Genomic DNA, 13414 nt, shown 5'->3' with positions numbered 1-13414 from the left:
TAAAATCTTAAAAAATATATATATATAATAGAAATAGCAAGATATCTCAGAATTTAACAATACATAAAAATCAAATGATAAATCTCAAATATATAACAAATACATAAGAAAAAATGGCTGTAAGAAAATATGCTAATGTTAATGTTAAATGTTAAATGCTAAATGTTAAGTGGATGCTGAAGTGACATAATGTTTTTCCTGCTTTGTACTTTTTTAATTCGTGAAAATTCCTTTTCTCTAGTGAAAGCCAATTATACTTATTTTTCCCATCCAGTTTATTATTTTAAAAGACAACTGTCATTACAAAAGCAACAGATATTCAGTGTTTAATTTACACAAAATCATCTAGGAAAAAAAGTCGATGATACCAAGTTATTAAGAGAGAAGAGCAGACACTCATCAGGGTACCATGAGGAAAGCAGTTGTCAAAACCAAAGGGCAACAAAGACATCTTCTGGACATCTTAAGAACTGCATAGTTGTTTTTTTAAACAAAGGATCTTATTTTCACCTAAGAGTAATTGTTGTTTAAAAACCACACATTACGAAGTATAAAATCAATCTGTATTAGGTTTGAAATTTTAAATATTACATGATTACATCACAAGCATATAGCATTTAAAGAAGAAAAGATACAAGTTGTTGCGTACACAGTGGAATTAGTTTCTAAAATATCTTTAAGTCTATTTCCAGATAGATTATAAAATACAAATATTTTAGTAAAACTTTATTTTCATATAAGGAACATCTAAAATAGTATGAAAACTACATGCAGTGCTGAATCAATACTTGGAAAAAGGGCTCATGAATCAGAGCCCACTTATATTAAAATATGGTTGGCAAGTTAGTCATTAATTTAAAGCACTGTATTTAATAAAACAATGATATTCAAAACCATGTTTGATTTATTTGTGATCTGTCCTAGGACTATACATCATAATATTTTAGAAAAATTATTCCAGTGAAATATAATTAAGGGTTTCAAATTTACACGTGTCCACTCAATTTGAACATGTGTTCTTATTAGCTTAAAATTGTTATAAAATTATATTAATATGGGTACAGTTAACAAATTTTATATTTGAAATAGTACTTTTTTATTCTTAGAGCATGAATGCCTGGTTGCACTAACAGTTAGCCACCTTTAGGAAGTACTACTGATGCCCATAATTTTCATTGCTTAACAATAGGGCAGATCAGGCTTAAGCCCAATGATAGTCCTAAAAAAGTAATTTGCAGTTCAATGAGCAAAGGTCAGTTTGGCTTTAGTAATAGTTGTGTTTGATAAGAAATGCGAGTTTAGTTTTAGGTAACCCCAAATAAGTAAATATTCAACAAATAAGATATGCTTATTTATTGGAATTACCTTTTCTTAGTGTCTTCACATGACAGGCCATTAATCAGATTTTGCAACTAAATGCTTCCAATACCAGGACTAAATTCTTGATTCTTTGGACTTTGTTTTATGTCACTTCTATCTTTTCAAATTATATGATATAATGGTTCATGATTTTTCTAATACAGAAATTCAAATGAACAAGATAACCATAATGAAAGTTTAAGAGAGGTGATATTAAATAAAATTCAACCAGGTTGATAGAGATTATCTTCATATGGAACTGAAGTGCTTCAGTAAAATAAGTAACATGATTGTCTTAGATTTTTTTTTCACTGACACTGCCAGCTAGTTTTTGTACAACTGCTAAACAGAAATAGGTTTCTTGGTGTCTATATTCATTTCTCTAGGCAGTTACATTCGATTTGATCTGGGAAAGTGGCTGCCAGGAATTCTGTCAGAAATAAAATATTTATGAGTCAAATAATTATGACTTATTTTCTTAATGGATCAGCTAATTTAAGGTAATTCTGCAGGAAATAATTTCTGTATTTTATATGTGTTCAATTTCAAAAAGACAGTACAATATAGAAAATGACTCTATTCTTGGACATCTAAAAACCAGGTTATCCTGAGGACCTAGCAGGGAAGTCAGCAGGTCTACACTAGATGTGCTGCTGAGGTCATTAAGAGATGAATTGGCTACAAAGAAGCCAGGAGACAGGTAGAAATGGAAATCTAGGTGGACAACTGTTGAGCAACAGAGTGGATTCTTAATGAGAAGTAACATGTTCTTAGGCACTGAGCTGGGCTCTAGGGCTTGGGCCCAGACCAGGCTTGAAGAATTTACAAAATTCTTGGTCTTTATGATTTCGGAATTGAATTTATCTGTTGTTCAAAATATAAGTGAACTGCTTTGCATATTTAATGAGAAGTGACTTGGGAGAGTGCAATTATGTGTTTATTTCAGTGTTCTCTTATATATGCATTAGGTGAGAACTATTCTACCTTGACAGCCATTTCTACACAGGACTTTGGAAAAGTTTGGTGAATGTGGGAGAAGCAGCCTTATGCTATCTGACAGTTTTTTCCAGCTCTCAGTAAATAAATAATAGTATATAACAATATTTCCCATTTTTATATGTGACTAGCAAATTTGGGGATTTTTTTAATGATGAGAAATTATATTAAAACAACAGTTTTACCTTCCCTCATCTGGGTTGCTCTGGTACATTTGTGCAGTTGGAGATGCCATACTCTGATGTGATAAAAGAGACGGAGAGAGATTTATTCCTCTGAGTTGCCGAAAAGCTATTTCTGCATGGATGCTCCGAGGATTATTTGTCAGAATGCCTGCATTCTTGTTTTTTTTGTCTGAAATTAAGAATTGTGAAACAATGAGAAGCACTAAGTAATAAAATGAATTAAGTAATAAATCTTGGTTGCCCTTCAACTGAATGTGTGCTGTACATATTTCATAACATGAATTAAAACATTTTAAATAAAAATAGGGGTGCCTGGATGGCTCAGTGGGTTAAGCCTCTGCCTTTGGTTCAGGTCATGATCCCAGGGTCCTGGGATCGAGCCCCACATCGGGCTCTCTGCTCAGCAGGGAGCCTGCTTCCCCCCTCTCTATGCCTGCTGCTCTGCCTACTTGTGATCTCTGTCTGTCAAATAAATACATAAAAAAAAATCTTTTAAAAAAAAGAAAAAACCATTTTAAATAAAAATATAAAATTGGAATAGATTTCTAGCACTTACTGCTGCTTAAATTCCTCTGAGTTAGTGAATCTACTTGATTGTTTCTTGGTAATTTTTTAAAAATATAGGGTGGGAGGATGGGGAAACAGGTGGTGGGTAATAGGGAGGGCACGTATTGCATGGAGCACTGGGTGTTGTGCAAAAACAATGAATACTGTTACGCTGAAAAAATAAATAAAATGGAAAAAAATCTTAAAAAATATAAATAGCTAGAGCTGTGTGCTATAATAAATGTAGAGATAAGATGACCACAATTTTCAGAACAAAAATTGTGGCAACATAGTCCAAAAATAGGAGACAGAGTATAGGACTTTTCAAGAAAACCCTAAATAATAGTCACACAACAAATTCTGAAGACAGATATCTGAGAAGGACATGATGGAGATGAATCCAAGGTTGAACTACTGCCAAAAAAAGAGAAAAGATATTGATGACATTCCGGAAGATAAATAACATTGTACTGCTAAGGAGGATAATAATTTGGGATGTCCAATTTTACTGACAATTATATCTACTGGACAAAAGCATAAAACTTCTCACTGTGACTAAAATCTTAATGCCATACGTATATAGAAGTATGAAAAATAAGTTAAACAAAAAATAACCTCTTAACAAATTAAGTTATTTGGGGTTTCTTTTACCTGAATTTCTTTTTAAAATAATCACACAGAGCACTCTACTATTTTTAGTAGGTTCTTAAATCATTCTATAATTACTGTGATGTTCAATTTTATTGTCCAACAGTGGCCCATGTAAAGTGGGATGTTATAAGGAAGGGAAGATGTGAGCCCTCAGAGGAGTAGCTATCCCCAGATTTACCAAAAAATAACCAGCAAAGATCTGGAATATGGGAATAGGTTTAATCTAAGCCCAAATTAAAATGTGTATAACAGAAGGACTCCTTTCCATACCTTGTCCTTTTAATGTACTCGGTCTATAGAGCTCTACCTCTTGAAACTCTTCTCTAGTTTTAGCTTCATGGTTTATTTGTGGTTTCAAGGATAAAGTCTGTTCTTCTCTTTGTACCCAAGAATCTGTTGTCATAGATATTTTTAAACCTTTGACTTTCTACTTTTAGCAGGACATAGTAATGAATTGGTTTCATATGCTATGAAATACATAAAGTCAAACAAAAGCTTTGAAAATAAATAATTCAGGAAATAATTGTGCAGTATCACAAAGTTCACATGAGCAAATGTTTACTTAAAACATATCAGTGGTTCAGCAAAACCCCAAAATACTGGAGACTCTAAAGTCAGAATGACCACATGAAACTTGAACAAACCTCAAGGATAGCAGCTTTGCTCTTGTAATTTTTGGATGAAGGGTAACTGCTTGTTCAGAATCAATAAATGTCCCCAGACTTCGATTACAGAATTGAATTCACAAATATACTAAGCTACTTCGCTTACGAGGGATTCTTACCTACGTATAGCATTTCAAACAGATGGCAGTTATTTGTGACTCTCAGTCATGATGAAGGAGTCTTTAGCTCAAGACAGAGTTGTCTGGTTCATGGTAGTTGTCTAAGCAGGACCATGACCAATGGGCTTTTGTTAATGAGTCCTCCTGAGAACTTGAGTAGCGCCCCCAAATCATTTGCAGGGGTCCCCTAGTGGACATAGATTTGGCTTGTGGGTTGTCATTGGATAAAGCCCATCATTTGTTTTTAGTCACATAGATTTTTAAACTTTGAAAAGCCCAATGTCTGTATCTCCTTCCTGAGACCATGCTTCTTCTATCAGGTTACCTGAGTCTTTTCAACTGTACTGGCTGTTTGGACACATGCTTCTGAGTTTCCATTTCTTGGAGGCAGTCACCATAATTTTATTGAATATAAGTGGTGGTTACTAATGGACTTTTACATTTCTTTCTTTGATTTCTCCCCCTTTTCTTTTTTGCAGAAAGGCCTACTTTGTTAGCATTATTCTTGGGATTTTACCATTTGTAGTCTGATTTTATCTCCATTAAAGTATTTTGTTTTGTAAGTATTGTTTTATTGTGATTAGGAATTACTTGTATAATTCTAGAACTTCTATTTGGTAACACTTCCTTGTTTTTTAAGTCTCTTCTGTTCTCAAGATGAAGAGAACACATAAAGCTACTATCTTCTATTTATATCTTACTACAATAGAACTACTGGTATTTTAGTCACAAATATTCATAAGCCTATTAATTATTTGTTGTCTTCCTGTAGTTTAATCAACAAGTTATTTTTGACTTGATTTTCTCACATGAACGCTTTTGCACTAATGTGTTGCATGGCCTTTAAACAAATGGAAAATGACTAAAATTCAATTTAGATTATTTTTGCAGTATTTTTCTCAGGAAATTTGATTTATTCTAAAATTAAATCCAGACTTTTTCTACTGTGCTATTACATGAAAAGGGAAAAGTGAGTATTTTGAATTTTCAGTTTTCATTTTCAAAAATTATTTATTAAAACGAATGGAGAAAAATTTAAAAGCATATTTCATATCTATGGATTTTACATTTTAAAATAGTAGTTATATATTGTAAGGTTATTTTAAATTACGCTCAGTCCCCCCTCCATGTATATTTTAGATTACTTTCCTACAAGCTTTTTTCTCATATAGTAGATTAGGCAGAGGGGCTGAGAAGGTTACTTGGTACCACACATTAACTACACAAACATAATGTGATTTGGTTTTCCATTGTTAACCCCAAACCATGAGATTTGGTACACTTATGTTTTTCTTTAGTGATAATATATGGTTAGAAAATTAACATTTTTATTTCAGTAAATTTTAGAATACCAAAATCTTTTCTGAGCCACCAAGTGGCTAGGTTGAACGTTTTATAATAATTTGCAGCTGGAATACATGATACATTTTAATCCATTAAAAACTACTGGGAATGTATCAGCCAGAGTAATAAGTAATTTTTGTTTTATAAATCAGAGTATCTGTCACCTTGCAGTATTACCAATGCTGTTGTAAATTGAATTTAAAGTGGTATTTTAAAAAACCACACCTCCTGTTAAACAACTTTTATCTGTTTGTATCTCTTACTATAGATTATGTACAAGTAACATCTAAATAAAATTATACTTTCAACTCTAAAAAAATTGAACAAACATGCAATTATAGTAAATGTAAATTTAAAAATACAATTTTAAGTAATATTAGAAGTCAGAGTGAGATTTCAGTTTCAAATGAAGTGTTTTGTTTGTTTGCTTTGACATTTACTTTGAAACTCTGTCAAAATACCTTCAACTTCAGGAGTTAAAGTGAAGTCAGATCCCAGGTAATGGCTAAATGCACCAGGCAGAATTACATTTGTTATCTTTATGGGAGGAGCTTTCACTTGGCCAAAGGACCCACCATCCATCGGAGAATTGGTAACAGGAATACACTACATAATAAAAGAAAAATAGTTAAGAACACCTCACTTCTAAAACTCAGATCAACAGATTTAGTTCTTACCATAAGTTCCATTTGATAGTCTAAAATTCTCTAGGGCAGGAGTTATGTCTAAACTGTAAAAGTCTTTCGAACCCTTACCCTCCCTCAGAACCTTTTGTTTTATCCTTTCAGACTGCCTTGTACTCATCAATAGTGTGATGGCACGTCTCCCTTTCCAAAGGATCTTAACAAGGTAAGTGCAGAAAACAAGAATTAAGCTTTTCCCCCTTTGTTTCTTTTTTACTGAGCGGGAGTTTCTAGAGTCATACCTTCCACATCTTTATATTCCTCACATTACCTCATCAAGTGCCTCGCTGCTAATTAGTTTTTCAAAAACAAACAACTAAATAAATGGGGACTAAGGAAAGCATCTTATAATAATCACTTTTAATGAATGTGCTAACTCTCTAAAGAGTGTTTACATTTTAAATTAGTTGAGGATTAAGAAGCTTTTAAAAGAATTTCAGGAGTCAGCAAACAGAGGAGAGAAGTATTTTAGCTTGGAGACCCTTGGTTTCCCTAGAAGTTTATGCTTGCTCTGTCTTCATTAAGACTGACCTTGTTTTTACTTTAAAAAATATGAATATACTGAATTTGGAATATATTCAACTTATTTAGAGATACAGGCTTTGCCATTTGTGCAAAATGATCGATTTCCCTGTTTCAGGAAGTGTTACCAAGAATGCAGCTTTGTAATGAGCACTAAAGTATCAAGCCTTTTACTAAAGCTGGTCAGTCCCAAATTCCCCAACTAATTCCTTTGTAGGAATTTCTTCCCGTTACTAATCTAGAAAGTTGTTCAACTTTCTTCTGAAACCAAAGCACCAAAATGTTCTGGTTTAAAGGACAACTTTAGAGTTCATTTATTCCCTCTTTACTTGCTGTTAAAAAAGAAAGAACAGCAGTAATTGAAAGAAAAATAAGTTAGACTGAACTGATAAACTTGGAAAGGTTTCTGTTTTTGTGTCTCCTGAATAGCTAAAAGAAATAATGGCTCAGTTTTGTTCTAGCCATGAAAATAAGCATGATTATTGAATCTTAAAATAGATTTCTCTAAAATATAGACTTCAAAATATCCCCTTTATTTTATTAACCCTGTACAGATGAATTAAATAATAATTTTTAATAAAATGCTTACAAATAGAATAAGTAGAAAAGTAATTAAGTTCTTATATAAGGCACTGATTCAAAAGGCAAGAATATGTGTCTAGATTCACTCAAGACACATTATCATATCATAGGATAGTAATGGGAAAAATCCAAATTTACTCTATGAAAAATAGAAAAGACTAGCCAAGAAGCAAACCCTTTAGTGAAATACTCATCAGCTAAAATTTGAGTATATATAGTATCAAATGTCCAGTGTGCTCTGGGAATCAGTTTGTTTTACAGAAGGGACGAAGAGTGTTGGGTATCCACTGAGTTAGGTGAAAGCATCTACAGTAGTAGTCTCACCTCTTTTCTTTTCAGTATGCATTTTTAAAGTAATCTTTGTTCACTGACTGATGCCCTTGCTCTCTGGCTTTCACTTACATTAGAGGTTCACTTACCTTCTTACTGCCCCACCCCCAGTTTAGGTCTTCATAATGTCCCTCTTGGGTTATTCTAAAAGCCTCTTACCTGGTTTCCCTACTTCCAGCCTCTTCTTTCTCAAACCTTGCAAAGGCACGGCTCTAATAAGGTTACTTCTTTGTTCAAAAAACCATAGCTTTTCTGTGTTTAGTCTTTGTGGAGGATGGTTGTGAAGAATCCTTGTGGTCGAGGACAGAATTTCCTAATGATATGCTTTTGTGGTTTCTGTCTCTAATTGCTTTCATGTCATGGTCAGATACCTTTTTTAGAGTTTGTAGGTAAGAGGTGCAATTTTTCTGGCCAATAAGGAAAGAAGCTCACATCTCCCTTGTTAGATGAACTACATAGTCTGGAGAGTTGAGGTCAGAATTCCTTCCTTCCCTTCCTAGCTGCTAAACTAAAAGATTTAGTTTTGGTTTATAGAAGTGATATGTTGTAGATTCTTACCGTCTAGGATTATCTGAGATATTGAGCAAGAGGCACACAAATTTTAAATAATTTTCTTAATGCCGAATTACATTACTGGAAAAAGGAGCTTCCCTGGAATTTATGTGTGTAGATGTGCTCTATTCACCAGGTCAAGGTGCTTTTGATAGTAATCACTAAAACAGATACTATAATAATCTACGAAAACATCATAGCCCAGATTTACCTGGTAAATTCGTTTTAATTTACTAATAATTATGTATTTTAAAAGGAAAAGTATAGATAATAGAAATATTACCGAAGTTTTCTTTGCTTGGAGTTCAGAGAAGTGAAATTCAGCTTTAGCCCTATCATCTGAATTCACAGGAATTCCATCTAACATCTGTAAGTTAGGCAGCCGAAATATGAGCACGTGGCGATGTAATGTTTTTCTGCAAATCTGAATAAAGTTACACATAACAAGTTATTACTTTAAGGAAACTTTTATTTCAAAGATTAACTTTTATAAAGAAGGAAATTTAACACAGGTAGTAAAAATGACAGGTGATAGCTAATTCGTTATAATAGACAATAGAAATAGGAGCTCCCTTTTTGAAAGTTTTCTCAATTCCCTAATATACTAGATGAAGATTCAAACTTTTTAAATTTAGTTTTTGGTTTATTATTATTATTATTTTTAATTTAAATTCAATTAGCCAACATATAGTATATCATTAATTACAGAGGTAGAGTTCAGTAGTTCATCAGTTGTATATACACCCAGTGCTCATCATATCACGTGACTTCTGGACAACAAGTCAGAAGTTGTTGTCTCCCCTCCAGCAACCCTCCCTTCCAGCAACCCTTTTTTTTTTCCCCATAGTTAACAGTCTCTCATGGTTCGTCTCCCTCTCTGATTTCTTCCCATTCAATTTTCCCTCCCTTCCCCTATGATCCTCTGCACTGTTTCTTATATTCCTCATATGAGTGAAACAATAAGAAAATTGATTCTCTCTGATAGACTTATCTCACTCACCGTAATACCCTCCAGTTCCATCCATGTTGATGTAAATGGTAAGATTTTTATCCTTTCTGATGGATGAGTAATATTTCATTGTGTACATATACTCACAGAATATATATATACACACACACATGCATACCTAAACACAAACACACAAACATACACATTGCCTCTTCTTTATCCATCCATCAGAACATCTCAGTTCTTTCCACCCTTTGGCTATTGTGGACATTGCTGGTATAAACATTGGGGTGCAGGTGCCCTTTCAGATCACTATATTGTATCTTTGGGGTAAATATCCAGTAGTACAATTGCCAGCTCAGGGTAGCTCTATTTTTAACGTCTTGAGAAACCTCCATACTATTTTCCAGAGTGACTATACCAGCTTGCATTCCCATCAACAGTGTAAAAGGTTTCCCCCTTCTCCAACATCCTCACCAACGTTTGTTGTTTCCTGTCTTGTTAATTTTAACCATTCTGACTGGTGTGAGGTGATATCGTGGTTTTGATTTGTATTTCCCTCATGCCAAGCGATGTGGAGCATTTTTTCATGTGTCTGCTGGGCATTTGTATGTCTTCTTTGAAGAAATGTCTATTCATGTTTTCTTCCCATTTCTTGACTGGATTCTTTGTTTTTTGGGGATGTTGAGTTGGATAAGTTCTTTATAGTCTTTGGATACTAGACCCTTATCTGATATGTCATTTATAAGTGTCTTTTCTAATACTGTAGGTAAAAAGCAACAGCTTTTTATCTTGATGAAGTCCCAATAGTTCATTTTTGCTTTTGTTTCCCTTGCCTTTGGGGACATGTCTAGCAAGGAGTTGGTATGGCTGAGGTCACAGAGGTTGCTGTCTGTGTTCTCCTCTAGGATTTTGATGGATTCCTATCTCACATTTAGGTTGTTCATCCATTTTGGAGTTTATCTTTGTGTATGATGTAAGAAATTGGTCCACTTTCATTCTTCTGCACGTGGCTGTCCTGTTTTCCCAGAGCCATTTGTTGAAGAGACTGTCCTTTTTCCATTGGATATTCTTTCCTGCTTTATCAAAGATTAGTTGACCATAGAATTGAGGGTCCATTTCTGGGTTCTCTATTGTGTTTCACTGATTTATGTGCCTGTTTTTGTGCCAGTACCATACTGTCTTGATGATTACAGCTTTGCAATAAAGCTTTAAGTCTGCCATTGTGATGCCACTAGGTTTGGTTTTCTTTTTCAACATTCCTCTGACTATTCAGTGTTTTTTCTTGTTCCGTACAAATTTTAGGATTCTTTGTTCCAGCTCTGTGAAAAATGTTGATGGTATTTTGATAGGGATTGCTTTGAATGTATAGATTACTCTCGGTGGCATAGGCATTTTAACAGTGTTTATTCATCTAATTCATGAGCATGGAGTTTTCCTCAATTTCTTTTATAAGTGTTCTGCAGTTTTTAGAGTACAGATCATTTACCTCTTTGGTTAGGTTTATTCCTAGGTATCTTATGGTTTTTGGTACAAAAGTAAATGGGATCAATTCCTTAATTGCTCTTTCTTCTATCTCATTGTTAGTGTATAGAAATGTAACTGATTTCGGTGCATGGATTTTATATCCTGCCAGTTTGCTGAATTCCTGTGTGAGGTCTAGTAAATTTTGGTGTGGAATCTTTTGGGTTTTCCACATAAAGTATCATGTCATCTGCAAAGAGGGAGAGATTGACTTCTTTGCCAATTTGAAAGCCTTTTATTTCTTTTTGTTGTCTGATTGCTGAAGCTAGGGCTTCTAGTACTATGTTGAACAATAGTGGTGAGAGTAGGCATGCCTGTTGTGTTCCTGACTTTAGGGAAAAGCTCTCAGTTTCTCCCCATTGAGAATATTTGCTGTGGGCTTTTTGTAGATGGCTTTTATGATCTGAGGTATGTTTACTTTACCCCTACACTGTGAAGAGTTTTTAATCAAGAAAGGATGCTATATTTTTTCAAATGCTTTTTCTACATCAATTGAGAGGATCGTATGGTTCTTGTCCTTTCTTTTATGAATGTGTTGTATCACATTGATTGATTTGTGAATGTTCAACCACCCTTGCAGCCCAGGAATAAATCCCACTTGGTTGTGGTAAATAGTTCTTTTAATGTACTATGGATCCTATTTGTAGTATCTCTGTGAGAATTTTGGCATCCATCCTCATCATGGACATTGGTCTGTAATTCTCCTTTTTGGTGGTTTTTTTTCTGGTTTGGGGATCAAGTTAATGCTGGCTTCATAGAACAAGTTTGGAAGTTTTCCTTCCATTTCTATTTTTTTTTTTTAAACAGCTTCAGAAGAATAGGTATTAATTCTTTAAATGTTTGGTAAATTTCCCTGGGAAACCATCTGGCCCTGGACTCTTGTTTGTTGGGAGATTTTTGATGACTGCTTCAATTTTCTTGTTGGTCTGTTCAGGTTTCTGTTTCTATTTCTCTTTCTATTTCTTCCTGTTTCAGTTTTATACATCTCTAGGAATGCATCCATTATCTTCCAGATTACCTAATTTGTTGGTATATAGTTGCTCATAATATGTTCTTATAATTGTTTGTATTTCTTTGGTGTTGGGTGTGATCTCTCCTCTTTCATTCATGATTTTATTAATTTGGGTCCTTGCCCTTTTTGAAAGTCTAGATAGGGGTTTATCGATCTTATTAATTCTTTCAAAGAACAAGGTTCTAGTTTCATTTATCTGTTCTACTGTTCTTTTGGTTTCTATTTCATTGATTTCTGCTCTAATCTTTATTATTTCTCATCTCCTGCTTGGTTTAGAGTTTATTTGTTATTCTTTCTCCAGTTACTTTAGGTGTATGATTAGGTTGCATATTTGAAAATTTTCTCACTTCTTGAGAAAGTCTTGTATTGCTATGTACTTCCCTCTTAGAACCACCTTTGCTGTATCCCAAAGGTTTTGAACAGTTGTATTTTCATTTTCATTTGTTTCCATGACTTTTAAAAATTCTTCTTAATATCCTGGTTAACCCATTCATTATTTAGTAGGATGCCCTTTAACCTCTTAAGTATTTGAGTTCCTTCCAAATTTCCTCTTGTGATTGAGTTCCAGTTCCAAAGTAGTATGGTCCAAAAATATGCAGGGAATGATCCCCAATCTTTTTTTTTTTTTTTAAGATTTTATTTATTTATTTGACAGAGAGAGATACAAGTAGGCAGAGAGGCAGGCAGAGAGAGTGAGAGGGAAGCAGGCTCCCTGCCGAGCAGAGAGCCCGATGCGGGACTCGATCCCAGGACCCTGAGATCATGACCTGAGCCGAAGGCAGCGGCCTAAACCACTGAGCCACCCAGGCGCCCCGGGAATGATCCCCAATCTTTTGGTGTTGGTTGAGACCTGATTTGTGACCCAGTATGTGATCTACTCAAGAGAATGTTCCATGTGCATTCGAGAAGATGGTGTATTCTATAGCTTTAGGATGGAATGGTCTGTATATATCTGTAAAGTCCATCTGGTCCAGTGTGTCATTTAAAACCATTGTTTCCTTATTAAATTTCTGCTTAGATGATCTGTCCATTGATATAAGTGGGGTGTTAAATTCCCCTACTATTATTGTGTTATTATCAGCTAGTTCCTTTATATTTGTTTTTAATTGCTTTATGTACTTGGGTCTTCCTATGTTGGGAGAAAAATATTTACAATTGTTATATCTTCTTGTTGGATTGTCCCCTTTATTATTACATAGTGTCCTTCTTTGTCTCTTAAAATGTCTGTAGTACCCAAATCAATATATACATTTAATGCAATCCCTATAAAAATACCAAGAGCATTTTTCACAGAGATAGAACAAACAATCCTAAAATTTGTGTGGAACCACAAAAGACCCTGAATAGCCAAACCAATCTTGAAAAAGAAAAGCAAAGTTGGAGGCATCACAATTC

General features: G+C 34.1%; 1 protein-coding gene across 1 annotated transcript in view; it reads right to left on the bottom strand.

Annotated features, from left to right (window-relative positions):
• Positions 1–650: 650 nt before the first annotated feature.
• Positions 651–13414, bottom strand: part of LRRC9 (leucine rich repeat containing 9) — a 109599-nt gene continuing 96835 nt past the window's right edge. Inside the window, exons 30-33 of the mRNA XM_046007218.1 lie at positions 8818–8958; positions 6327–6471; positions 2541–2709; positions 651–1789 (exon numbers count right to left, since the gene is read on the bottom strand). Of these exons, the coding sequence (XP_045863174.1) occupies positions 1750–1789; positions 2541–2709; positions 6327–6471; positions 8818–8958 (495 nt within the window). The 3' untranslated portion in view covers positions 651–1749. The remainder of the gene's footprint in view (positions 1790–2540; positions 2710–6326; positions 6472–8817; positions 8959–13414) is intronic.

The sequence above is a fragment of the Meles meles genome, chromosome 6, assembly GCF_922984935.1.
Source record: "Meles meles chromosome 6, mMelMel3.1 paternal haplotype, whole genome shotgun sequence".
Taxonomy (NCBI): domain Eukaryota; kingdom Metazoa; phylum Chordata; class Mammalia; order Carnivora; family Mustelidae; genus Meles; species Meles meles.
Note: the sequence above shows the minus strand (reverse complement) of the source record. Positions and strands in the feature narration are given on the sequence as shown.